Source organism: Sapajus apella, unplaced genomic scaffold (assembly GCF_009761245.1).
Source record: "Sapajus apella isolate SASKATOON/1434 unplaced genomic scaffold, GSC_monkey_1.0 scaffold119, whole genome shotgun sequence".
Classification (NCBI taxonomy): domain Eukaryota; kingdom Metazoa; phylum Chordata; class Mammalia; order Primates; family Cebidae; genus Sapajus; species Sapajus apella.
In genome coordinates this window covers 3701949-3728556 of record NW_022437059.1, presented here as the reverse complement: position 1 = coordinate 3728556, position 26608 = coordinate 3701949, and the positions used below count along the sequence as shown (strand labels likewise).

The 26608-nt window shown below is 49.4% G+C and overlaps 1 protein-coding gene and 1 long non-coding RNA gene across 4 annotated transcripts in view; one reads left to right on the top strand and one right to left on the bottom strand.

Moving 5' to 3' along the window:
- The window catches only part of LOC116538455, an 18767-nt gene extending 3997 nt beyond the window's left edge, over nt 1-14770 (bottom strand). Inside the window, exons 1-3 of one of the 2 annotated variants that reach the window (XR_004263645.1) lie at nt 14564-14770; nt 13606-13707; nt 12311-12425 (exon numbers count right to left, since the gene is read on the bottom strand). This is a non-coding gene — a long non-coding RNA (uncharacterized LOC116538455). Of the gene's footprint in view, nt 1-10783; nt 12426-13605; nt 13708-14563 lie in introns of those variants that run through there. The other variant, XR_004263644.1, reaches the window with a different exon arrangement.
- Nucleotides 6666-26608, top strand: part of KCNJ10 (potassium inwardly rectifying channel subfamily J member 10) — a 32272-nt gene continuing 12329 nt past the window's right edge. The window contains exons 1-2 of one of the 2 annotated variants that reach the window (XM_032260841.1): nt 6957-7183; nt 7922-8036. In XM_032260841.1, the coding sequence (XP_032116732.1) occupies nt 8004-8036 (33 nt within the window). In that variant the 5' untranslated portion in view covers nt 6957-7183; nt 7922-8003. Of the gene's footprint in view, nt 7184-7921; nt 8037-26608 lie in introns of both variants that reach the window. The other variant, XM_032260842.1, reaches the window with a different exon arrangement.

Genomic DNA, 26608 nt, shown 5'->3' with positions numbered 1-26608 from the left:
CCTGGCTAATCTTTTTTTTTTTTTTTTTGTATTTTTAGTAGAGAGGGAGAGTTCACCATGTTAGCCAGGCTGGTCTCAAACTCCTGATCTCAGGTGCTCCGCTGGCCTCGGTTTCCCAAAGTGTTGGGATTACAGGCATGAGCCACTGTGCCTGGCCGTTTTTTTCTTTTTTAAAGGAAAAAATTCTTTTTTTTTTTCTTGAGACAGAGTTTTGCTCTTGTTGCCCAGGCTGGGGTGCAATCATGAAATCTTGGCTCATGGCATCCCCCGCCTCCCAGGTTTAAGTGATTCTCCTGCCTCAACCTCCCAAGTAACTGGGATTACAGTCATGTGCCACCACGTTCGGCTAATTTTTGTATTTTTAGTAGAGATGGGCTTTCTCCATGTTGGTCAGGCTTGTCTCAAACTCCTGACCTCAGGTGATTGCCTGCCTCAGCCTCCCAAAGTGCTGGGATTACAAGTGTGAGCCACCGCGCCCCGCCAAGAAAGAATTCTTTAGTAGGTAACTAAGTATTCCCTAACTTATGTCTTATAAATGTGGGTTTGTGTATATTGCATTTATGGTAAGGGGTGATCTGCCTACATAAATGATTCATTAGTGACTAGGGGAACATAGCTCAGTCATTCTCTTGGATTTCTCCCCTGCGGCCTGAGTCACTCAGCTATGAGATGCTCCCCCTACTAATGTCATTTTTTCAGCACTGTGGGATGTGAACACCAAAATGCCACTTGGAATCCTGAATCCTGTGGTGAGCCATGTCAGTGTCTCTGTTCTTTCCAGCCACTTCCCCTGACTTGTTAAATGCTGCCTATTCCGAGTCTCTATCATGCCTTCCAATGCAAAGTTTTCCTGATCCCCTCTCCACACCTGCTTTTCCCAGCACAAGCACCTCGTACTGCTCTCCACCTGTGGATTCTCCTTCTAAAACAGGCTCTGCACACCAACTCTCCTCCTCCTCTGCTCTCCCAAGGTGGTCTTTGTCCCATTACGAACAAAGTAAAAGTAGAGACGAGGCCAAAGCTGGAACCAGTGAATCCGAAAGGAGAAGTGGAAGAGAATAAGGAAGACGCAAGTTGGTAAACTGAGAGAAGAAAGAGGGGTTCTCAAAAAAAGACGCTTCCGCTGTCACGTTTCTTGGTGGACGCTGGATGTTGTAAGTCTGGGGAATTTTTTATACCAACACGTACTCAGAGGTCATAGCCTCTGATGGACAGGATTGTGTTTAAGCCATGCAAATTCCCTCTGGAATTATCCTGAGACAAGCTTTGGGGTCAAATATATGTGAATTCAAATCCCAAAACGAACACTTTCCAGCTATGCTACCATAGGCAAACCACTTAACCTCTCAGAACTTCAGTTTCTCCATTTCCTGATTTATCTGACATAGTAAACACAAATATTAGTGTCCTATGCCCTTTTTACTGATTCCTTATTGGGCTCCTAGAGATTGTTCTAGTACTTCTCTTTTGCAAACAAATTTAAAAATGAAAACCTGCGATTTGATATGTACAAAGAAATATAGATGGTAGATATATGTCTATATGTTATAAAGCAAAATTTAAGAACAACAACTCAATTTAAATCACTCTTTTAAAATTAGAACATGACAGTGCTGTTGGAGCTACCTGTGTACGTTTCCACAAGTTCCCACCCCCGCTGTTCTAGGACTTAGAAAGTCTTCCTAACTGTCCAGTCCCACCCTACTCTATTCTCACTGTGAATGTTAGTAGACGACACTTCCATAGATTACTTGTAGTTTTTTAGTCTGATTGACCAGAGAAGTAACACAGAATTAAGGAAGTCATGAGCCCTTCCAGCCTTGGAGAGGAAGGTGCCAAGTTCAGTGTGGGGGCCTGTCACGTGAAGTCCCCTTCACCACAAAGTCTCTCTTTCTGTCCCTGCCCTCTGATTCTCTCTTCCCTCCCCTCTCAAAGGAGTACCCTAACTGGGCAGCAGAGTTTGGATTGTGATCTGTTGAGCAAGAGGCACCTGTCTGGGGTTTTAAAACAAGGGCACAGGGACTGACATGATGAAAACAGTTGCCTCTTCCTTTGAGATTGGAGAGAAAGATGAAGGTCCTGGGCTGTACTGATCTTTCTGATCCTGGTAGTGGTCATAGGAATGAAAAAGGACGTTGCAAACAGATGTAAGAAAGGGAGACTTGACAGCATTTGTTGGCTTAATTGACATGTCCAGGAATGGGCCCAAGGCAAGGCAAAGAGTGAAGGTCACTTGTAGCTTTTTCTTCTAATTGACCAGGAGTAACACAGAACTAAGGAAGTCAAGAGCACTTCCAGCTTTTGGGAGGAAGATACTGAGTTCAGTTTGGGGCCTGTCAAGTCAGGACGGAAATCCCCTGCAAGCAACTAGAAATATGGAGCTCCAAAGAGAGTGCAGTATTGAAGACAGAGATTTGGGCATCACTCAGGGACAACAGTTGGAGCTATGTAAATGATAAAGGCTCAAGGGGCAAGACACAGAAAGAGAACATAAGGCTGAACCTTGAGTATTAAAGAAAGTAGCTGTAGCTTTGGGTGTATAGGGACAGTGGAAGAAGATGAGGCTGGAATGGCACCAGGTCCGGGTTAGAATAGGCCTTCTCTTCCAGGGTAAGGAACTTGGACTTTACTTATAGATAGTTGGTAGTTACTGAAAGTTTTAAAACTTGGAAGTGATATGGTCAGATGTATGTTTCAGATAGGTGTACTTTATTGGTGCTTAATCACTTTCGAATAAAGAAATTCATAATCCAAAGAATTATTAGAGGAAGGCTGGAGGTAGGAAGACTAGTTGGAAGGTTGCTGCAGGAGCCCTGGTGTTTTAGGCCATTCTTGTGTTGCTATAAAGAAATACCCAAGAAAGGAGTGGTGGCTCAAGCCTGTAATCCCAGCACTTTGGGAGGCTGAGGTGGGAGGATTGCTTAAACTCGCAAGTTCAAGACCAGCCTGGTCAACATAGCAATTTTTCGTCTCTACTAAAAATTTTTTTAAAAATTAGCTGGGTGTAGTGGTGCACACCTGTAGTCCCAGCTACGTTTGAGGCTGAGGCAGGAAGACTGCTTGAACACAGGAGTTCAGGGCTGTAGTGAGCTGTGATCACACCACTGCACTCCAGCCAGGGAACAGAGTGAAACCCTGTCTCAAAAAAAAAAAACAAAAAAAAAAAAAAAAAAAAAAAAAAAAAAAAGGGATTGAAAAAAATCCCACAACTTGAGACTGGGTAATTTATAAAGAAAAGAGGTTTAATTGGCTCACAGTTCTGCAGGCTTTACAGGAAGCATGGTGCTGACATCTGCACATCTGCTCGGCTTCTCAGGAGACCTCAGGAAGCTTTTACTTATGGTGGAAGGCAAAGCAGGAGCAGGCACATCACATGGCAAAAGCAGGGGCAAGAGAGAGCTGAGAAGAGGGGGGTGTTGCCACACATTTTAAAACGAGAACTCACTACCATGAAGATAGCACGAAGCAGTGAGGGACCTGTCCCCATGATCAAAACACCTCCCACCAGGCCCCACATCCAGCACTGGGGTTTACAATCCAACATGAAATTTGGGCAGAGACAAGATCCAAACTGTTATCACCTGGTGAGAGGTAATGGTGTCCTAAACTACAGCAATCATAGTGGAATAGAGAGAAAGGGGACAATATTGAGGCGATTTAGAACATAGATGCATTGATTCAATAAGGGAGATGACGTGAGGAAGATTGAAGAATCTAGGATGGCTGCCATGTTTCTGGTTGGATGATGATAGTTTATCTACCACAGTAGAGAATAAATGAAGAGGAGCACTCTTGTGAGGAAGGTGACATGTTCTACTTTAAATATGTTGACTTTGAAATGGATATCCAGGTGGGCTGGACATATGGACACATGGGTGGTAGCTGAAGCCAAATGCATGGATAACAGTTTTGGAAAAATAATAAGTGCACAATAAATGTCTGTTAATGATTCCATAAATCATGACAGTCCCTTTGCTTCCTCTTCTCTGGTGCTCTTCATGTTTGTTTTGGAGTTCCACCAGAGCCTCCAAGCCAAGCTTGTCCAACCCACAGCCTGTGGGCTGCATGCAGCCCAGGACAGCTTTGAATGATGCCCAACACAAATTTGTAAACCTTCTTAAAACATTATGAGGCTTTTTATTGTGATTTTTTTTTTTTAAAAAAAGCTCATCAGCTACTGTTAGTGTTTTATGTGTGGCCCAAGACAAACTTTCTTCTTCCAGTGTGGCCCAGGAAAATCAAAAGATTGGACACCCCTGCCTAAGTTCTCTCTGTCTGTGAATGTCAAGACTGTGGCTCCCTTAAGGATCTCTTGGATGGATGTTCTATTCCTTGTAACTTCAAGTTCTTATACCAGCTTTGTAGACTGGCACTCAGACTGTCTCACCACAGCCCCTCATGCATATTGACTTAGGAAGAGAAGGCATTGGGAACGTGAAGAAGAAAAACTAGAACACTGTTTCTTTTTTCTTTTTGTTTTTGGAGACAGAATCTTCCTCTGTCCCCCAGGCTGGAGTGCAGTGGCGTGATCTCAGCTCACTGCAACCTCTGCCTCCCAGGTTCAAGTGATTCACATGCCTCAGCCTCCCAAGTAGCTGGATTTACAGGTGCCTGCCACCATGCCCAGCTAATTTTTGTATTTTTAGTAGAGACAGGGTTTTGCCATGTTGACCAGGCTGGTCTCGAACTCCTGACCTCAGGTGATCTGCTCACCTCGGCCTCCCAAAGTGCTGGGATTATAGGCGTGAGCCACTGTACCTGGCCTGTTTCTAGTACATTGCCTGGTTTCTATTTCTCTCTTCTCTGTGAGTAAAGTTCTCAAAAGTGTAACCTATACTTGCTAACAGTTTCTCACTTTCTAGTGGTAACTTGTAATCTGGTTCCCACCTTGCTCACTCTTTTGAAATTGCTCTCAAATGTCACTAGTGACTTTGTCACTGCCAAACCCAATGCCTCTTCTCTCTGTACCTGTTGGCACTGTTAGAACCTCCTTCTTAACAGTCTCTCCTTCCTTGGCTCCATGACATCTCACTTTCTTTGTCTCCTTCCTGCCTACCTGGTGGATTCTCTTTCACTCTTTGGGGGTCCTTCTTCCCATCCTCTAAACATAGGTATTCCTCTATGTGCCAGGCACTCGTCTCTCTGTGTAGTCTTTGTCGGCAACTACCCTGTTCTCACGGCTTCAAGTCATCCTGCCCTGGCAGCAACGACCCCCTTTCTCCCTCTGGTTCTGACCCCTCTCCACAGCTTCCAGCTCTTAACTCATCACTTCCGTTTCCCCCACCTCATGTCCTCACCAGGTGTGATCCCCCACTAGGCTCCCTATGCTCGTGAATGACCTCGCAGTTCTGATCACTTGCCTTGAGACTCTAATATGATGCCTGAAGTTTCCCTTGTTTGCTTATCATGTCAAGGTGGCTTCAAAGTTTTTTTCATTTTCTTTTGATTTTTCTGTACTCCAATTCATTTTGTGTGTTCCACTTTTCACCATTGCCATGCCGATTTGGGCTCTCATCTCTTCATGCTTATATTATTGGAGTTACTTTCTATCTAGTCTACTTGACTACTGTATCCCCTTGGTTCAAACTATTTGGTCACCTCCAGATTAATTTTCTAAAATTCTATAGCTTTCTCCTACCTTGTCCTTCTCAAGAACCTTCAATTGCTCTCCATTGCCTACAGAAACTCTGGCCTGACCACAAATCAGCACAACTCTGCGTTTCTTCCGGGTGTTCCCCTTAAAACGAACACTGCCCATGGTGCCCAACTTTTAGTCCAGTCCTTCCAACTTCTCCAATGAAGTTATTTAAAATGGACTTTTACTTATCTTATGGCTTTTAGAGGTTAAACTAAGCTACATTCCTAGTTTCTTTCCTTTTTTACCTGAATTTATAGCAACTCAATATGGTAACACTCATTATTGATTAGCAGTTAAATGTTTATGATGATCAAAAATGAGGAAATAATTATATTCTTTAATAAATGCTGGGTGTGTGTGTGGGGGGGTGAATAAAAACCTCACAAAACATAGATTCAGGTGATTAAAAAATTTTTTGGTGATGAAAGGGTTGAGAACCACCATCCTGCACTCTAATCTAGTAAATGAGACAGTTTGATGCTGTTTCCCAAGCAAACTCGTATTTTCACGTCTCCCCAGGACTCTGCCACATTGTTCCCTCTGCCTTAAAGGGAACCAAGTCCTGGGGACTCCCCACTATGTCTCAGCACCTGAATCTTCTACTTCCTTTGGGACCCTAATCAGTTGTTACCTCTTCCCTCCCACATCTGCTGGGAGCCCCCTGAGTAGAGTGACCTCTCCCTTCTGCAGCCTTCGGTCCCTCCCGCACTTCGCCGCGGGTTCGGGCCTTATCTTTCCTGGCGGAGAAATTCGCTACAGGTGGGCACGGTGTGCTGCGCGTCACGCACCCAGCACCGCACCGGGGACTTAGGAAACGGTGAACAACACGGGAACTGTGCCCAAGGAAAGGGCCCAAGGAAAGGAGCCCAGGACTACTCCGCCCCAATCTCACTCCCAGGCGCCGCCTTTGGTGCTGCCTGCCGGGCCACTGGGCCGGTCCTGAATTCATTTCCACTTCATTAACTCTGCCCCAGTCCCGCCCCCCGGCTCCAGCTCTCGTAACCCATCTCTGACACTACCGTCTCCCTTTTCTTCCTTCTCCCTTCCCCTGTCACCCTGCCAGCTCTGCGCCTATCGCTTCGCGTATCGTCTCTTCATCTCTCTTTCTCCCCGGGTCTGTCTGGGTCTCTGTCTCTGGGTATTTCTCTCTGCACCTCCATCTGTCTGGGTCTCCGCTTCCTTGCCCCGCACGCACCGCCCCCTGCCCAAGCCCCTCCAATCCCGGCGGCTCGAGCCTAGCGCTCCACTCTCCCATTGGTCCGTCCGGAGCCCCCCGCCCCCGCCTGCCCGGCCCCCCTCCGGGCCCCTCCATTCACACAAAGTTTGGCTCCGGCGCTGCGGAGGGAGGGGGCGGCCCGGCCCGGCCCAGCTCTGCCCCCGGCCGGCCCGACCCCGGCCCCGGCCCCCGGACAAGCCCTTATCTGATCCCAGCTCGGGGTTTAAGAGTCCTGACCCTGCCCGTCGCACAGCTCTGCTCCTTACTCCTGCCCGCCCAGTCCGTCCATCTGTCCCGCTGCCCCGCGGCCCCTCCACCTCGGACCCAAGGTAAGACCCTGGCCCTGATGAAGGAGTGCTGCCCCTCGCCCCCGGCCGGGTCCTGTCCCCGTAACTCTCCAGAGACATCGGGGCCCCAGCTCCCCAGTCCCTGTCCTGCCTGGCCCCAGAGGTACGGTCTTGTTCCCCTGCCTCCCTCCTTGGGCAGTCCCAAACGGAGCCTCCTGGGAAGGGGTCCCCGCGAGAAAACTACCCAGGCTGGTCACCTCAGCCCTCTCATCTAAGGAAGGGGCTTTCCCGATGCCCCCTCCCACTGGGGAGACCGGCAGTTGCATCCCCGCTCCTCTAGTTAATACAGTGACAACCACACATAACGAGGGATCCTATACACAGGCACACCAGACAGTGCCCCCTCCTCCCCATATGGACAGGTTACGCCCATGCCCAGCCCCTCCCCCACTCCCCATAGAGTGACAATCACGTAGTGACACCTGTGATTGCTAGTTCACACATGGGGAGAAAAACAGATATTGGCAGCTTAGACTGGGGAGACACAGAAGCCTGCTGTGATCCAGACCCCTGCCCACCCAATCTCTTCCTTCCATTCTGAGTGGCTCCCATTTCAAGACATCCCTCCTCATTGCTCCTCACCCTTACCCAGCTGTTTCACATTGAGATTTCCCGAAGGAAAGGAGCAGAGGCACTTCTAAAGTGAGAAGGGCAGATTGGGTTCTATAAACTCACCCTCCAGACAGAGACGTCCTTTCCCATTTCATCTCTCCTCACCAGGAACTTAACCCAGGGCACCTGTGTTAGGGAAGAGATGAAGGATGGAACTTCCTGATTTGGGAGAGGAGAGCTGAATCCAGGAATGGGTAGAAGGACAACAGGGGAAAAAGTGGAGGTGGGTTCTGGTGGCTTGAGGTTTAATTCCAGTGAGTGCCCCAGGCAAGGTGAGGCAGATGGGGAAGTGGAGATGGTGAGGAAGCTGGTGCAGATTTGGACCCTAAAGAGGCCAGCACTTAATGCCTGCTTCTGTTGCTTACTAATACAAATTCTGACTAAAGATGTCTGGCCAGTCTGCTCTTGCTGTGGTGTTTGAATTTCTTTTCTCCCCACTGGGACTGCTTTAGGCCATCTGGGTGGGAGGGAGATAATGATGGGATATTTGGGGCCCCCATGTGAAAGATGGTCTTGTTCAGGGGTGTGAGGAGGGCCCAGAGTGGTTGTCACGACATCAGCTCGGAGGGGTGGGCAGCTACCACTGAGTTCAATTTAGTTTCATACTGAAACTCTCCCTAATCTCCAAGGATTTTTGAACATATTCCTGGCATGATGGTGGGTACCATCCTGTGCCAAGTTGTAGGGCTTGTGAATTTCTCTAAGGGTAGACTGGGTATGGGGGACCAAGTTTGGAAGGAACCAGGCATCCTGACTCATAGCTGGTTCTTCAGGGAGGAAGAAACGAGGGAGGAGGGGGACGGAAGGCATCATGCCAGGGAGAGGGTCCAGGGCTGGATTGCAGAGGCAATAGGCATGGCCCCGGCAGTGCCAACTCCTTTCCCCGCTGCCTCCCCCCAGTCCTTTGGTGGTGGTGGCAAGGGAGGAAGGGAGGGAGAGGGTGTTGGAGGGTGATCTGGGCCAGTCCAGCCTCCCAAAGCCCTTGCCAACCTGGGTCCTGAAAGGAGCTGCTGTTTTCTGAGCCATCCCCCCACCCCCCACCCAGAGCCTGAGCAGCCAAGTTGTCTCAGCGGATATCAAATGGCAATGACTCCACTGACAGGGTGTGTGTGGGGGGTGGGAGTGGCAGGGGTAGCAGGGTTATGGTTCCAGTCCCTCTGTGGCTCTAATGCAGAACCCCTCTGCTACCTCTTACCCTGAGGGAAAAAAAAATGTCTCCCCAACATCTGACCCACATCCAGCCTATGGGTACATATGTTTGTGTGAAGGGATTAATGATCTGCCCACTGGTATCCCCCACCTCCTCCATGTGCCCCAAAGAACCACATTCTAGCTCCCTGCCACCTGCATCACTGTGCATAAACTCATTTACAGCTCCAACTTGGTTGGCTTGAGCTACAAGGAAGTGACTGGCAGAGGACTCAGGGAACTTCCTTCCCTTGTCCTTCCTAGGGACCAGAGAGGCTGGGACACTTGGGTCAGGGTGGGCTCAGATGAAGTCCTCTGGAGTCATTCTGTGATTGGTGGAATAAGGGGTTTAAAGCTCTAGGGGGTGGGTCATGCAGAAAGATCTATTTCCTCAAAGGATACTTCCGAGTCTCCTAGTAAACTGCTTGGTTTCTGCATACAAGATGGAAAGATAGGGCGAGCCTCCTGGCATTGGTGGGGAGGAAAAGGGACATTGGGCAATGGAGTCCCTAAACTTTCCTGCCACAGGTTATTTAGGACGGAAGAAAAAAATCTCCACTCTCCCTCCCCTCCTCGGCCTAGATTCTTCTCTTGCCTGACTGGTCAGTGCTACTGTCCAGGCTGAGGCCAAGCTGTCCAGGATAGCAGTGGGGCCCTGGAAGGGGGCAGAGAAGGAATCAGCAAAGGCACGTTGTTGAGATGAAACTACAGAAAGACTGGAGGAAAGGGAGATTTAAAATATAAGTGTTTTAGCACCCAATGCTGGGGGGTTGGCTGGGCAGCTCCTGGGAATAAGAGCTCTGCCATGCCACCTCAGTCACTCCGGCAGGCTGAGTTTGATGCTTTTCTTCCCTTGTCTGAGTTTAGTCTACATGTTGCCACCATCCTTCATGAAGAGAGTGCATCTGGTGGCCCCCTCTTCTGCCCCTCCCCCATCAGAACCTTGAAAGGGCAAAGAGAAAGGGATTGTGGGAAAAGCCCTCCCGTGGGTGGCCAGCTTGGAGCCTGGATTTGAGGTGGTGGGGGAAGGGAGGGGCTGGCTCTGGAATGTGAGAGAGTAGTAAGAGCAGAACTTTGCCGCCTGGAGAAGAAGTTGGAGAAGCAGGAGCTAGAGAGGACTGAATTAGACCTCAAGCCTCCAACAAGGTGCAGCACAGAAAGGGAATACACAGCCATTGTGCAACTTTTCCAAGTGGCAGGAGACCTGGGGAAAGGATTGTGGCTGCAGCTGGAAGGACTTAGGTTAGGTTTCAGGAAGTGCATCCCAGAAAAGGTAAGACATTTGAAATGGAGACTGGGAGGGAGAGAGAGACCACCTTCTGGACCAAGAAACCAAACCAAACCAAAACAAAAGCCACCAACCAATCCCAAAACAAAAAAGTCCAACCTTAACACTTCTGACAGGAGCAATGGAACTCAGAGTTCGGGGATTATTGTGACAACTGTCGGGGCCTCTCCTGGTGGCTGCTGTACCTCTCTCTTGCTGTTCCGGGCCTACTTTCTGCTCTGAGAGACAGGAGGCACTATGGTTAAGAGCACAGCCCTGGAGTCCGACTTTGCGGGTTGAAGCCTTGGTCTTCCACTTAGTAGCTCAAGAAGTCTCATCCTCTCAGTATAACTGCTCCGAACTGTTGTGAGGGTTCACAGTGACTATTATAAAGGGGTTGGAATGGTGCCTAGTCTGTAAAAAGTGGCGTTTCGGGTCATAATGTTTCTCCCACCACGCTACTGTTTTCGACTCTGTCATCTTTCCTGGTTCCTGGGCTTTGCCCTAACCCTTCATTGTTTTTTTTTTTTTTTTTTTTTAGATTCTGTCCTAGCTTTCTTTCTTCCCACCCTTCTGGAGTTTGGGAAGGTAGACGAATTATCAAGTAGTTTAAGATGAAGTTCCTCCCTTGATTCCAATAGGCTGGGCATCACTTGAGGTGGGGTCTCCATACCCACAGCCCCTGTTTTTGCCAAGCAGATGTCTTGTCTTCAGATTCAACAAATGAGAACTGAGCTGTTGCGCTTTCGCCAAATCGTCTCTTTCTCCATTTTCAGCAGCTTCTCTTTCGGCCAAAGACTTCTGTCAATCCCCACATCTTATCCAGCTTTCATGGCCCTGCCTATCATTCTTCTCTTCTTCATCCCCCTCTCCCTCTCCTGGCCCAGGTCTGCCCCCACAGCTTCCCTCAGGTTTATATGCCCTCCTCTTCTTGTGTCTCCTGGTGGGCCTGCTTATCCCATCAGCCTAGATGCCTGCAGCAGTCTCCTTAATGACCTCTCTGACCCCAGCCCCTCTCTTCTCGATTCCTTACCTTTATCCTGTAATGAAATTATCACTGGAACGGTCATCACGAGCATCAGTTTTATCTTGCCCTTTCCCTACCCAGACACATCTGTTGCCATTGGATAAAAATTTCCCAATCACCATCTTCAAGAGACTTTATGCCTTTCCCCCATCTCCTCCAGCCCTATATTTTGCAGAACTACTTAGACCCTATTCCTGGGAAGCATATCCCAGGCAGTCTCTGAGCCATGCTCCTCCCCACACTCTGGGCCCTCACAAAGGCCATTCCAAGTCTCACCCCACCTACAGACCTCCATTGTCCTGTTTCCCTTTCTGCTCTGCCATCTTGCTTGTCACTTGCATCTGTGACTTGGCCCAGGGTTTTCCATGCATGGTGATGTTGGAGTAGACACCTTGTCTGCCTCATTAGCTGGGGGTCCCCCCTAGGACAGGGCCTGTATCTCTGTCAGATTGGCAAAGACATCTCTTCTCTCTCTGGACCCTCTGGCACCCAGGAAAGGGCCTGGCTCCTAAGACACAGAGTGCCTACTGTCCAGTTTGACTCTAGGTAGGAAACAGTCCTGATTGCTTATTCTTGGGGAGGAGCCTGACTTTGGAGGTTTATGTGAGGATCCTGCAGCAGGGTGTGTATAGGATCCTATTATCTAATTCTATAGGAGACCTCAAGAGAAACCCCTCTCCTACCAATGGCCCTATCCTGTAGGGATGGCTTTACCCTAAGATTACAAGCAGTAGGCCCTAGAATCCCCAATTTATAGTCTTCTAAGCATTGTTGCTCCGCCCACCCCTACATGCAAATGCAGGTATCTAGGCTCCAGAGAGCCTTTCTCCCCTCTCCAGGGTGGTCTGACTCCAGCCTGATGCTGGGCTTGTTAGCAGTATCGTCTGGAGTGGAAAAAGTGGAGAAAGGTGAGTCTAGTCTGAGGCAGCCCCACTGTCCTGAGCACACCTCTGAGCAGGGGCTTGCAAGGTGGGAGACATGTGGGGACATCTCCCAAGTCGGGTACAGGTCTGACCTCCTAGTGTTGCATTCTCCCTGGACCGGCCTCCTCAGCTCCACCTCTGATCCCAGTTCCAACTGTTAGAGCCAGGCACACTCCCTGTCCACGTGTCTAAACCTCCCAGTTGACCCTGTGATAAAAAAGATATGGGCAAATGGTAAGAGGGGAGGGTGAGTGTGTTAGCATCTAGAGCACTGGTTCTTAAACTTTTTGACCCCAGGACCGCTTTACATTCTAAAAAATTACTGAAGATTCCAAAGAGCTTGGGTTTGTGTGGGTTCTATCTATGAATATTTGCCGTGTTAGAAATGAACACTGGGACAAGTGAAATATTATTAATTATTGCATGTTAACAAAATGACATATTTTTAATGAAAAGCAGCTGTATTTTCCAAAGGAAAGAAACAAAAAGTTAATAAGAAGAGTGACATTGTCTCATATTTTCAGAAATCTTTTAAAACGTGTGGCTTAATAAAAGACAGTTGGTTTCTCATCTGCTTCTGCATTTAGTATGTTGTAATATCTTATGTCATGTAGCTTCTGGAAAACTCTACTGAACACTGTGAAATATTGAAAGTGAAAAGGGCAAATAATGTACTGTTAGCATTTTTTAAAAATTTAATTATTATTATTATTATTTTTTGTTAGCATTTTTATGAGGATAGGTTTGACTTTGTAGAGCCTCTCAGGAACCCCCAATGGTCCCTGGACTGCACTTTGAGAACTGCTAGTCTGGAGGAACCTCAGATGACAGTTTCAAAAACCTGGGCCAATTTGAATATCCTGGCCGATTTCCTTCAGCCGCCATGGTCTTTTGAATGTTCTCACTAGGAAGGTAGTATGGGGTGCTGGTTCATCATGTAAGTTCTGCCTCCATTCTACAACTCACTAACTATGTGGCCTTGGCCAAATTATTAATATCCCTGTGCTTCAGTTTTCTCATCTATAAAATGGGTCTTTAAAAAGCAACCACTTTTAGAGTTGTTGAAAATTAAATGACATAACAGGAAAGGGCTCAGCGTAGTGCTCAATGCTGTGATCTCTCGTTAGAATCCAGACCAGTGCCCCTGAACTCACCGTGCGTGGTCCCGAAGGCAGGGAGCTGCAGGTGATCCATCCAATGCTACACACAGGGGCTCAGCCCAGAGAGGGAAGGGACTTGTGCAAGTTCCCAGAGAAGGTCAGCAGCATTGTTGGGCCCTGAACCCAGGAGTTCTAAGGCCTAGCTCTGTCTCTGCTCTCCCCACCAGACTTCTTTTGTGGAGAGTGGAGGAGTAAGGTCCTGAGACCAGGAAGGAAGCAGATCTTACCTTTCTTTTCCCCAGCAATCTCAGGTGAGCCCAGGGCCAGAGCACTACAGTGGGAAGCCTTGAGGGCAGATTGCAGGGAGAACTTCCTGACATCAACAGCTGCTGGAAAGAGGGGAAAGAAAGCTGGGAAGACATTCTCAAGCCCAGAGATTTTTCTGTCTTGCCTTATGGGGAGCAGTTCTGCAAAGTGTCCCCGGCCTTCTCTCCTGGGGCTCCTGGGAAGTCTGTGATTGGGCGACCCTGCTTCTCATGAGCTGCTCAGTCCTGCTGGCTGCCCTCCTCCCAGCTCTCCCACTACCCCAGACCCGGGAGCCTCTCCCTAGATCACGCCTTCACGCCCTGTGCTTTGTGCTGTTCCAAGGCAACATGGTGCCTTGGAAAAGGCAGCTGGAGGTGCTGAGGGCGTTAATGAGGATAGGGGTGCCTGCTGGGGTTCCCTGGGTAGGAGAAGGGAAGCCTCTTCCCACAGACTGGGGAATGGGAGGAAGCAGATGGGGAGATAGACACATACTGGGAAGACCTAGTCCTGGCCCATTGGCCCTTCAGCTAAATTCCCCTGAGCTGGGCTTCCAGCTCCACCTCCACTAGTTCAGATTGAATTTCCGAAAGAGCACAGATGGGAGGGGACTTTGTCCCGAATCACTACCCCTGCTTCCCCTGTAGTAGCTTCTTCAGCCTCCAGAATCACAACAGGTGGAGATTGCAAGGAACCCCCCAAGGAAGCAGAAGTCCCAAAACCCCAAACCCTGAGCACATAACACATGCCCTTTCTGCTGGGGTTGGAGGGCTCGCTGTGTATTACTCCGTTTTTCTTCTTCTGCCTACACAATTCCTTTGCATAGATGGTCAAACTGAGGCAAAATGTGGAAGGACTCAGACTGCCCACCCACGTCTTTCTAGAGCCTAGCCTGGGACCAAGGGGCCTGGCCTCCCACAGCCCCTCCCCTTCCACTCCTACCAGTCCTTGCGGCTTTTTCCATTTGGAAAGTCCTTTCTGGCGAGTGGCAGGTTTGGGGGCCCTAGTCTAGTCTCCTCCCCTGTCTCCCGGGCAGTGGCCCCAGGGAAGCCCCTGTGGGCCAAGATCTCCTCAGTCTCAGTCCTGGCCCCTCCACCCTCTACCAGCAGCCCCCCAGCTCCCGCTCCTGGGCTGTGGGACAGGGAGAGGGCTGAGGGGCTGGCTCTGCATACTAATGTCCTGCCCATTGTCAAAGCCCCTTTGTGCCAGGGAGCTCCATTGAGGCGGCTCCGGGGCGGGCACAATGGGGGCTCTGTCCCCTAGTTCCCCCAAACAGTCACCTGCTTTCAGAGCCTTCCCCCAGCTCCCCCTTCGCTCCAGTGTCCGGAGGGCCCAGAGAGCACGGGGGAGTGGGCCCTGGGCCAGGGGGGATGGGCAGGAGGTGACCCCCCCACTCTCTGGGCAGGCTGAGGAGATGGGCATTTGTCAGGGCAGGCTGCAGAGGGCACACAGAGTGGAGAGGCCCTAGGCTCACAGGGGTGAGGGCAGTCTGTGGAGGAGTTGGAATGCAGGTTCTATGCTGCGTGAGAAGGGGAAGGGGCACTCAGAGCCTGCCCACTTCTCCGTTCCATATGCTCAGCCTGGGTCTGTGGCTGCCGCCTCTCCTCCTCCCACCGCAGGACTCCCTGGGGCTCATATATGCAGAGACACATAGGCACACACTCATCTATGCGGCCACACACACGGCTCCCAACCCACATCCAAGCGGATGTGCCCAGACACAGCACACCGACCCCAGCACACAGACTGCACCCTGGCATATGCACCTGCACACCCACCCTCCGCCCACCCCACCCCTTTCCCTTTTGCACCCTGTCCACGGCCGCAGGCATCTCAGCACCGTGTCCCTCCCCCCCTGCCCTTGCCGCCCTCTGCTGCTCTGACACAGGTTATAACAAGTTTGCACTTGTTGTGACCTTAAGAATGTGGCCCTGGGGCTGAGAATGTCCCGCTGCCCCAGACTGCACCTGCTTATACGTTAACCATGGACACAGCCTCCACTGCACTCTGAGCGCGGCGCCCATTCCCACCCCAACCACGGAGAGAGTTAGGTGGGCCAGGCCGCCCACCCCAGAGCTGAATTGAGTACCCTGGACTGAGCTACATATGAATAACGAGAGCTCCACCTGGCCTCGCTGGCACAGGTCTGGTGTCACCATCTTTGCCTTTGCCCAGGGCACACAGGTATTTCCTAGCCCTTCCAGACCCTGGGAGATAGATGGAAGAGTTATCATTTTCCCAGCAAGGCTCTGAGAGGTGAGATGATGTGTCCAGGCAGCTGGTGGCCAGGCTGGGACTAGAATGGAGGTCTCTTGCTTCTAGGTTTTTGTTTTTGTATTTTCTACCCCCCAGCAATGTGTCTTGGCTTCACTCAGATGACCCCACCCCCCAACCTATCTACAAATCTAACAGAGCTGTCTTTTACCCACCTTTTTTGGGAAGGAGTGGGGGCATGGTGAGGGGAAGGGGTGGGGAGAAGAATGGGTCTAGGGACCTTAACGGGGCTTCTGGGTCTAGAAAGAACCTCTGAGGGTCACCTTGACCCTTGCACTACCCCCAGGCAGAGTGAGCCTACCTCCTTTCACTTCCCACCCTCCTACAGGCCCCACTACTGCTATGAACTCTGGATCTCTGGAAAGTAACGCCACAGCCTTCTTAGCTAGGGTTTAGAGTTGGGGATCTCTATCAATTACAGGTCTTTTATGATGCCTAGCACTGGACTTCCCAGTTATTATCCTATGTCTGCATGAGGAGCTGTAGGCTGTATCTATGGTTCACCTGCCATTCTGGTCCAGAGCATCTTCTAGCAGTCAGGAGCAGATGCCCTAAAAAGGGAAGAGAGGAAGGCCCACCGGGGTTCCGGAGACTTGAGGGCTGACTGCGCAGTGGTGTGCTGGGGCCTGGGAGGGTGGATGGGGTCATGGCTGGAGAAACTCGGTTAGATAGAGAACTAAGCTGATATGGGTTTGCTCATCAGCAAATGTTATTGAGTGCTGATCGCCATGATCAAAATTTCATGTGAGAACCTCAGGGACCTCCTACTCCTTCTCCCTGCCCCTTAACTAGAGTGCTTCCCCTCTGGTTACTGGATTCTCCTTAAGCCACCTCATCCATCTATCTTCCTTTGGGCAGGAACACACCTTCCCCAGCCCTTATACTCCGGTGTGATTCTTTTGCCTCCAAATGTCCCCTGCTGGAGAAAAAACTGTCCAAAGTACAACTTCAACTTTCCCTGCTGTGCTTGGGCAGTTAGTTACACAGGAGATGGAGGACGGTGAGACGTCCACCTCTGAATCTAGTTCTGTGTCTAGGCAGTGTCCTCATGCCATCCCTAACCCATCCTCCTTTTTTTTTTTTTTTTTGAGATGGAGTTTTGCTCTTGTTGCCCAGGCTGGAGTGCAGTGGAGCAACCTCAGCTCATTGAAACCTCCACCTCCTGGGTTCGAGTGATTCTCTGGCCTCAGCCTCCCGAGTAGCTGGGATTACAGGCATGTGCCACCATGCTTGGCTAATTTTTTTGTATTTTTAGTAGAGATGGGGTTTCTCCATGTTGGTCATGCTGGTCTCAAACCCGACCTCTGGTGATCCACCCACCTTGGCCTCCCAAGTGCTGGGATTACACGTGTGGGCCACCACACCCGGTCCCCATCCTCCTTCTTAAGGGAGGAATGTGGATAGGGAATAAGTAAAAAGTTGAAAGGGGGCAGAGAGATTGCCTCCCAGAGTGATGGTGAGCTCCCTAGACTTCTCTGAGTGAAGGTTAGAGGCTGCTCTCCATGCAGGGAACAGGAGCCCCAAGAAGGGAAGGGAGCTGAGAGGATACCTGTCAGGGAGAGAGGCTCAATTTTCTGAATATTAATGACAGGTATAGAGTACCTCTGGTTCTCCAGCTCCATCAAGGTTACAAATAAGAAGAAATTGCTCAGATAGCAACAGGTAAACTTTGACTTCACTAGAAGAATCCCCTGGGCATAAGGTATTATGAGGCAAAGGGGAGGGGCAGAAAGAGGTGGAGAACTCATTGCCCTAATGAGAAGGAAAAGTCCCCCTTTCACCTACTGAGCAGAGCTTGAGTGGCCTGGAAGATAGTTCCAATGACTCTTAGCGCCCCTATGGGGTTTTTAGTGGTCTCAGAGGAATCCCTTGATCATTTCCGCAGACCCCAGTAAGAGCATCGCTGAATGTCTCCTCCTTGTGAACCTCACTATTGCTGCTTATTGCAACTCTTGTTGGGCCAGCTGCTGCCGGGGTGAGGGAGACCCTGAGACCTACTAGGTGGGAGGGAGGGCCAGGTTGAAGAGAGTGGGCTGTGGCCGGGGCTGGCTGGGGAAGAGCTTCTGTGGATAATGCTCCAAGGTTAGCTCCACAGAAACTGGCACTTTGGGACCCCAGGGTCAGGAAAAGAATCTTCTAGGAAGAGAAAAGTTGAGATGAAGAAGAAGACCAGGGTTATTGCTCTGATTCTGATGTAAAATAACATGAGCTACCAGCCAGCAGCATGATCCTGGGAAAGTTACCCATCTTTCCTAGGTCTGGGCTTCCTCTTTAGTGGAATATGGGGATTAAATGTGATGACCATGGTGGGCTTCCCCGCATGAATACTCTGTGGCACAGTCCAGTATCAAGTTGAGAAGCCCAGACCTCAAGCAGGTTTAAGCAGGCCTGGGTTTGACTTGAGTGCACCCCTTAGCCGTCCTTCTGGGCAAGTTAGCGAACCCCTCTGAGTCTAGTTTCCACCCATTCATCTGAGGGCAATGCTGCTGCCCTCCCAGGGAGACGAGGATGAAGCGTGGCATGGAGCACCCAGCACAATGCCTGGCACACCTTAAAGGCTAAGGTAGGAAGTTCATGGTACCGTGGGAACACAGGGGGACGACAGCCCACATTGCGGGTGGGGGCATCCAGAAAGGTTTTCCAGAGAAAGTGATATCTAAGCTGAGGCCTGAAGGAGGAGTACAAATTAAACAAAGTAGGAGAGGAAGAGTGTTCCATGGAAGAGGCCCCATTATTTGCTAAGAAAAGTTTGGTCTGTTGAAGGACTGAGAGGTTTCGTGTGGCTGGGGACAAGGTGTGTGCATGAAGTGGGTGGGTACAGATAGAGAATGCTGACGCTAGGGTGCTCAGCAGAGACCAGGTCATGAAGGACTCCGTTCCACCTGTCATTCTAGGGGCTTCAGAGATAGGGTCCCTCTACTTCCTCTCCTCTTTTTCCTACTTTTCCTTCATCCTTTCTCCCAAGACTCATTCCTCTTGTCCTTGGTTACATGAACATGAGAAAGCATTGGGCTCCCCCAGGAGGGCCTGGCCAGTGCAGGGAGAAGCTTTAAGTTCAGAGTTGTCTGTCTCTGGTCAAGTTTTGGCTTAGGCCTGAAGTTTTCTGCCTCTCTGCTTTCCCACCATAAGAGAGGGATGTGCCTTCCACAGAAAACTCTGAATTTCTTTCATTGAGGCACTCCTACTAACCACTCCCACTGTGGGACTCAGTTTCCCCATCAAGCTCCTCTCAATGTGGAGGGGGGAGAATGTTGACGGGGTGGGGCTGAGCACAGCCTGCAGAGAAGAGCTAGGGAAACTAGAGAGGACTGCCTCAGTCAGTGCCCCCAAGTGTCCAAACATTGAAACTTCAATGGGAAGTTCCGAGGAAGGACTTGAACTGAAGGATGAGCAGGTGGCACACGGAAAGGGGGCCTGAGGGAGGAGAGTGATGTAGAATAGCAATCCTACAGGCTCTTTTAAATCAATAAATACCAGGCACTGAGAAAGACACAAAGATGAACAAAATATAAATTAAGAAGCAGCCTGGAAAAGTTTTTCGGTTTGGGAAGCTGGGGATGGTCCTTCCTGGAAGGAGCAGAGCTGATGAAATAACCCTTAGAGGAGCGGGCCTTGGGGATGTTCTCACAATGGGGAGTGGCTCTTCTGCCTCCCCCCCCCCCCGTCACTACCTTTTGGGCCCTCCACCAACTAGGCCCAAGCCTTCCCTCATTTCTAGCCAATACCACTTCAAGTTCAAAGACAGGAAAGTGTATGGAGAAGGGCCCTTCGGCTGGAGTCTGGTCAGCCTCCCTCTCTTCTCTGAGGTGGAGAATCCTGTCTTGGCCCTGGGATCCCAAGGAATGGGTCCCATCCTCCTCTCCCTAGTTTCTCAAATTCTGCTGGTAGATCAGGTGACAGCTCAGTGGCCTTCACCCCAAAAACCTTATCTCTGGGGCCCTGGCAATCCTGGGCCTTAAGAAGGCTGCCAGCTGCCTGATGTCCCTGAGGCTGAGGGCAGACGAGAGGGCAAGGGGCTGAAGGACAGTAATTAAGGAACGTGGTTCTACTCGGCACTCCTCAGCACACACCTGCCCACCTCTTGCCAGGATGACGGGGTTTTGGAGGATTTCTAGGGAGATGGGATGAAGAATAGTGGGTTAAAAGTCCCCTTCAATTCTGGGACTAGAGTAAATCCTACCCCACAAATCACTGGAGGAAGGAGATATAAGGGATGGTGTAACTTGAGCATCATCAAGGCCCCTGGGGTGTGGAGACGCAACGTGAGTGAAAAGCCCACAGGATTTGGAGACACGGGTTCTGGCTTTGGCATTAAATAAATGTCAGCAAGTGACTTTATGTCTCTGAGCCTTAGTTTCTCTAATTCAGTAATATTTTTCATTCATCTGCAAAGTAGGATAATCATAATATCTTTATTTGCATAAGGGCCTTACAGATTTCATATACTTTAAATCATGTAATCCTGACCACATAAGGGAAGGTTTTATTGCCTCCTTAGATGAGGAAGCTGAGCCCTAGAGAGATTAAGAGACTGACTGAAGTTCCCATAGCTAGTGAGTGACACAGACAGGATGGCAAATAGCGGGAAAGAAGAATACATAAGAACCTTTGTGACTCAGACATGCCAGGATAAAAAATAGGTTTCATTTGTTGTGCTAACTCCATTTGATTGAAAATGGCTCTCTGCATCACCATATTGAGGATGATTTTGAGGCTCGGTCAGAAAAAAAGCACTGTAATAAATCAGTGTTATGTGATAAGGAGTGTTGGGGTGATGAATGATGCTATATAGTGGACATTTCTAGCCCAGAATCACCCAGAGATTCTAATTCCTTCCTCTATACTAACCAATTCGGTTAAATTTAAAGGTACCAGTTTACAAAGGTGACCAAGATACAGTCTGTGCCTTCGAAGAGCTCACAATCTCTAGAGAAGAACAAAGGATGAGGAGGCAAATGTCCCGGAAACATAGAGGGAGAGTAACTATTTCTACCTGGGATCACTGGGAAGGCTCCACAGTGGAGAGGGCATTGGGGCAGGGCCTTGAAGGAGGAAGAGGATTTGAAAGGGGAGACAGTGGTCCGAAGGGGAGTCTGGGAGCAGGGAGAGGATGGTCTAGGTAGAGCGGAGCTCCCCGAGCAAAGATATGGAGACAGGCAAGCGGAGCACAGGCTTTATTCCATGTGGCTGGAATACGGGTTGCAGAGGGAAAGCATTCCAGGGAAGGCGGTGAACAGTAAGGTGGAGTCAGACATTGAAGGATTTTGCCAAGAAGTTTGGATTTCATCACAAGAGCTGAGGGAACTCATTGAAGAATTTAAAGTCAAGTGATAGGGTCAGAATGTGTGCACTGAGGCAGCGGATGGAGGTTAGCACAATGAGGCTGGGTACAGGAGGACCAGGAGACCATTGCAACGCCTCGGGTGAATCATTCAGGGCAGCCTCCATGGACATGAAGAGGAGTCGTGAAGGCGGAATTGATGGACCTAGTTATCAATCGGATGAGGGGCAAGAGAGAAAGGAGGGGTAATTCTAAGGCTTGGACACCTAGTGGAGGGTAATTCTGTGAACAAAAAGGAAAACACAAAAGAGACTCTCTTGAGGAGGGAGGACACTGAGTCTGAACATGTTAAAATTGGAATGCTCCAGATGGTGGGGGGGCTGTAAGTACTTGGACACACAGGGCAGAGGTGACGTGGAATCCATGGAGCAGGGTAAACAGTTGAGGAAGATGGAGTATGGTGGTCAGGGATGAGCGCCAAGGGTGGATGGATTCCTGAGAAACGCCAACATTTAAGGTGCAGAGGAGAGATTACAGCAAGAGAGATGATCAAAATAAACAGAGAGCTGGAGAGGGAACCTGGAGAACATGATGTTGGAGAGTAACAGTGAGAACTGTGCACAACCCATGCAGCGTTCTGACACGTATGGCCGTGTGGAACTCCGGTCACCTCGGCATTATTAGGCCCTTTTTGCAGATAAGGGAAATAGAAACTCAGATGTTTAAGTGATTTGCCCCAAATCACAAAGCCTAGAAATGGCAGAGCTAGTGGTGGCTAGTCAAGGTAGATAAAATCAGTGGATTCCCACCACCCCTCAATAAAAGCCGAAAAAGAGTGTTAAGAACAGACAGGTCAGTCATCAGTCTCAAGTGCGGCAGAGACTGCTGGGGTCCAGGGCTGAGAAAACGCCCTCAGGGTTAATGATGGGAAGGTCAGCTGTGACACTGGAGAGAGCTTCCTGCTTCCTGTTGCTTTAACTGCCCCCTGCCCCACCACCCAGGATGGTCGTGTGGAGCAAGATGGAGTTATTCTGAATTTGTACAACTATTCTGTAGACTTCAAAACCCCATATCACAACGGTGGTTGTTACTATTATTTTTATTGTTATTAGGTATTGTTAGATTGAACCCTTTGATATTGCCATAGGTAACCCATTTTTTAAATGACAGTTTCATAGAATTCAACCAAATAGTAAAAGGAGTAAGCCGGAGTGGGGGTAGGGGCCATGAGGTAATGAGACAGGCAACTGCGCAGGCAAGGGTGGCCCCAAGGGACTGGGGAGCCCCACACCCAGATGGTGGGGAGGCCAGTCTTCCACATGGGATGGAGGAGAGTGGTACATCATCACTGGTGAAGCTTGAAGTTTGCAGGAGTTCCCTTTCACCTCTACCACTTCCACACTTCCCATCTGCAACCTGGCCAGCCCCCTCTTCGGGGAAACTCTGCAGAGACTAGGGGTGGAGGTGCACTCTCGTGAGGGGCTCTGCGTGAAAAAATACTTCTGATACCTAAACTAGGTTGATCCCCTCAACCAGTATCTTTGGAGATAAGTTGGGTATAGATTCTTCCCATGGGGAATCTTGGGGCCTAAGCCAGGTGATGACTGATGGGAGATCCAGGCAGAGCTGACACAGCAAGGAGGGTCCTGAACAGACTTCTTGTTTATCACCCTGACTCTCCCTTACCTAGCCCAGATCCTCTTGAGATTTCCCCCAGTGTCCTTGGGAGTCTTTTCAGCATCTCTTGTCTTAGCGGTAACAATAGGATAACAGTAGAATAACAATAGCAACAGGAGTTATTTCTATAGATGCCATGGCTTCCAGCTGACTCTTAGCACTGATACTAATTCTTCTGGCTCTTCAGTCAAGATGAGGAGGGATGGGTTAACGCCTCCCAGTAGTTGTTCTTCTGAGATGAGGACTCAGATGGGGCCAGGCTGGAAGATTACCGGGACTGCTGGAGCTGGGGCTGAGGAGACAGTGGTACAGCCTCTGTCCTCAGTTGAACTCTGCCTAGTGCCAAGCTCCTCACAAAGGACCAGCTCCTGTTGAGCCTTGCTGGCCCAGACAATGATTAACAGCAGATACTGGGATGGGGTGATGACTCAGGAGGGTGTGAATAGGGGAGGTGTGGAAGGTTGACAGGGCAGGTGCATCAAAGAGGCAGCACCCGCTTGCCACAGGAACCAGGAAGTCCTCCTCCCTCTCCATCCGGGGAAACAGGGGGTCCCGGAGATGCCACCCTCTGGGCAGTTCTCTACAGAACATTGCTCCCTTCTCACAGGGGACAGAAGGCATGATTGGGGACTGAGGTGGAGGAAGGGGCAATGGTCCTAGTCAGCCCACATTGACAGGCAGGGGTGGTGTCTGAACACAGAACATCTGATGTGGCGCCATCTTTTGTCCCTCCCTCTCTTGACTGGAAAACACACAGGCAGGTCAGAAGGGCCATACAGAGGTTACGGACTCCCAGGAAATGCTTTGAAGGCTTTTATCCTTTCTTTTGATCAGACTATGAGAACTTTCCAAACGTTGACACAAGGGAAGAAAAGCCTATTCTTCCGTGGGCCAGGGCCTCGGTGTCAGGCTGGGGCCAGAGGACGGGAGGGAAAGGGGGAAGGAGGCCAGGGAGTTGGAGACAGAGGCAACAGTGATTCAGCTGGAGAATCAGGCCCCTGGACACACACATGCTGCCCTCTTTTTCCCTACCTCAAGATTTGTGTGCATCTGGCTCCATTTCTATTTGTTTATTTTCCTTGGGGCAAGACAGGAGGGAGATGAATGAATAAAGACATCAAGTTTGAAAAGAACCCCAAATTCAGCTCCATTCTTCTTACAACCTTGAGGGCTTACATAACCCTGTAGTGCTTTTCTTCCTGCCCTTCCTCTCCTACCCCTCTCCTTCCTCTTCTCTTCCTCCACCCTTATTGAGAACACTTGGAAGCCCAGAAGTGCTTCTTTTTCATCCCAATGCAACTGATCTCCTTCTGGAGGACTCTAAGGTCGCTATTCACGTTGGAACCGGTATCCAAAAAAGAGATAATTTGGTTGGTGAGAGGAGGCTGAGGAGCTGTTTTCTCTCTGTACCAAAGCCAGGGGGAGGAGTGGGAACAGACTGCCATGTGGGCAATGGGGGCTGGACATAGAGATTTACAGCAGGAAGTGACCTTAATTATCTTCTAACAGAGCACCTCCCAGACTGACCTTGCAAGGTGTCTCGAAAGGCAGAGGAGAGGGAATTTGTGCCCTGGATGATACAGGGCTGAGCCATAAGTGGCCACACACTAGACATTTTTGAAATCTGTTTTTGTCTTAAGTCATTCAACATTTTTGTTCTACTTCATTGTACATTGTTGGCCTAATACTAAAATAACATCTTCCCTCAAAATCTGAGCAAAATTGATAATTTCAGGAAATATACTAAATTTAGTCCCGTGGCTTTGAGTGCCTCCTGGCGCATTCGTGCATGCCCTAGTTTGAGAAGTGTGGAACTGATACCAACCCCTATTCGACAATGAAGGAACTACAGACCAAGAGGCTTCGAGGCTTGCCCGAGGTCACAGTTAGTCAATGGCAGAGTCGAGATGGGCACCCAAGTCTCTTCCTTCCCAGTCCAGCCTATGTTCTACCAGGCAGTGCTGTCTCTCAGTTCCGAGCAGCTTTTACACATCCTTGAGCATTATTCTTTCAGTCTATCTCCAGAATGCTGGGCATGGGCAGATACCTAGCTCAACTGTCTAAGATAAATATGGGTGTGGAGACCAGCCTAATCTCAGGTGCTGAGACATGGTGCTTGAAACCTCTTTACTGCATACAGGGTTCTCCCAATATGCAAGAGGAAGAAGAAGAATAGGAGAGGGAGGGAAGGAAGGAAAGTACTCAGGATTATCTAAGCCCTCAAGATTGGAAGAACAGAGCTGGATCTGGGGTTCTTGAGCATGGCGGACAGAGAGTAGGACAGAGATCAAGCTCAGTCCCTATCCGCCTATTCATTTGTCTTTACCCATCAGTGATCAGTTCAGAAAGCCCTTCAAACCGAAGGTAACTGGATTAGTTAATAGCTATAGTGGGCACTGTTCCTATCTTCCTGGAATCTGCCTCGCTTTCTGATCTCATTTCTAGATCCTTAAATCAAAAGGCTCTTTTCTACAGGGAAGAAGCAGGGAGAAGAGAATAGGAGGCTTTGGGGCTTAGAATGTTTCTATTAATATGTACACATAGGCTGTGAGATACAGAAGGAGAACAGAAGGACAAAGTGTGGTAAAGAATTTGAAGGTGAGAGTTATGATTAGATGGATAGCAAACTATTCCCAGGATGAGCTACAAGAAGCAGAAGAAACCATAAAGAGAAGAAGGGACAGTCAGAGAGATGTGTAGGCCATACAAAGGCAAAAAGAGAGGTGAAAAGGAGGACAGGGGTCGAGGAGACATTTCAGTGACAGCCAGGGTGAAGTACAAGAGAGGACAAGCAGAGAATGACAAGTAATAGAGATGAGAAGACGGTTGGGAGGACACTCCATACGAAGGACGTGGGGCGAGTAAAGGACAAGTCATGCAAAACTAGGAGAGAAACACCAGGATCAAGCAGCCATGAAGGAAGGGCAGTGCCTCCAACCCTTGGATACATCCTGGGCATCACTGCTGGTGAATTTTTCACACTCTTCTGGCTCCTGCTAACCTCCACTATGCTCAAGGTGTCATCTCTGCTTGAGTGTTGAGTTTTCTCAGGGAAGGCAAATAAACTATAGTATTAATTTGAAGTTACGGTGGAAAGGACTTTGGAATCCAGCCAGAAAGGGGCATAAATTTCAGCTCTGCTCCTGATAAGTTGTGTCAACTTGGCTCTCTGAACCTCAGCGGTAATTACGAAGACGATAAGATTTGTTTTACAGAGTTGCAAAGATGAAATAGGATGTGCTGGTCTAGAGTAGGCACTCAGTATATGATAGTTCCCCTCTGTCTCTCCTTCCATTTTCCTGAACCAAACATTTATAAGAGGAAATACTCCACAGTCAAAAAACAGAAATCATCTAGTGGCTCTAAGAAAGAATAACCAGCAGGCTAGGCCAGGCACGATGGCTCACTCCTGTAATCCCAGCACTTTGGGAGGCTGAGGCAGCTGGATCACGAGGTCAAGAGACAGACCATCCTGACCAACATGGTGAAACTCTCTCTCTACTAAAAATACAAAAATTAGCTGGGTGTAATGGTGTATGCCTGTAGTCCCAGCTATTCAGGAAGCTGAGGCAGAATTGCTTGAACCCGGGAGGCGGAGGTTGCAGTGAGCTGAGATCGCACCACTGCACTCCAGCCTGGGCAACAGAGTGAGAACTGTCTCAAAAAAAATAAATAAATAAAAAGAAAAAAGAAAGAAAGAAGAAAGGAAAGAAAAGAAAGAAAGAAAAGAAGGAAGGAAGGAAGGAAGGAAGGAA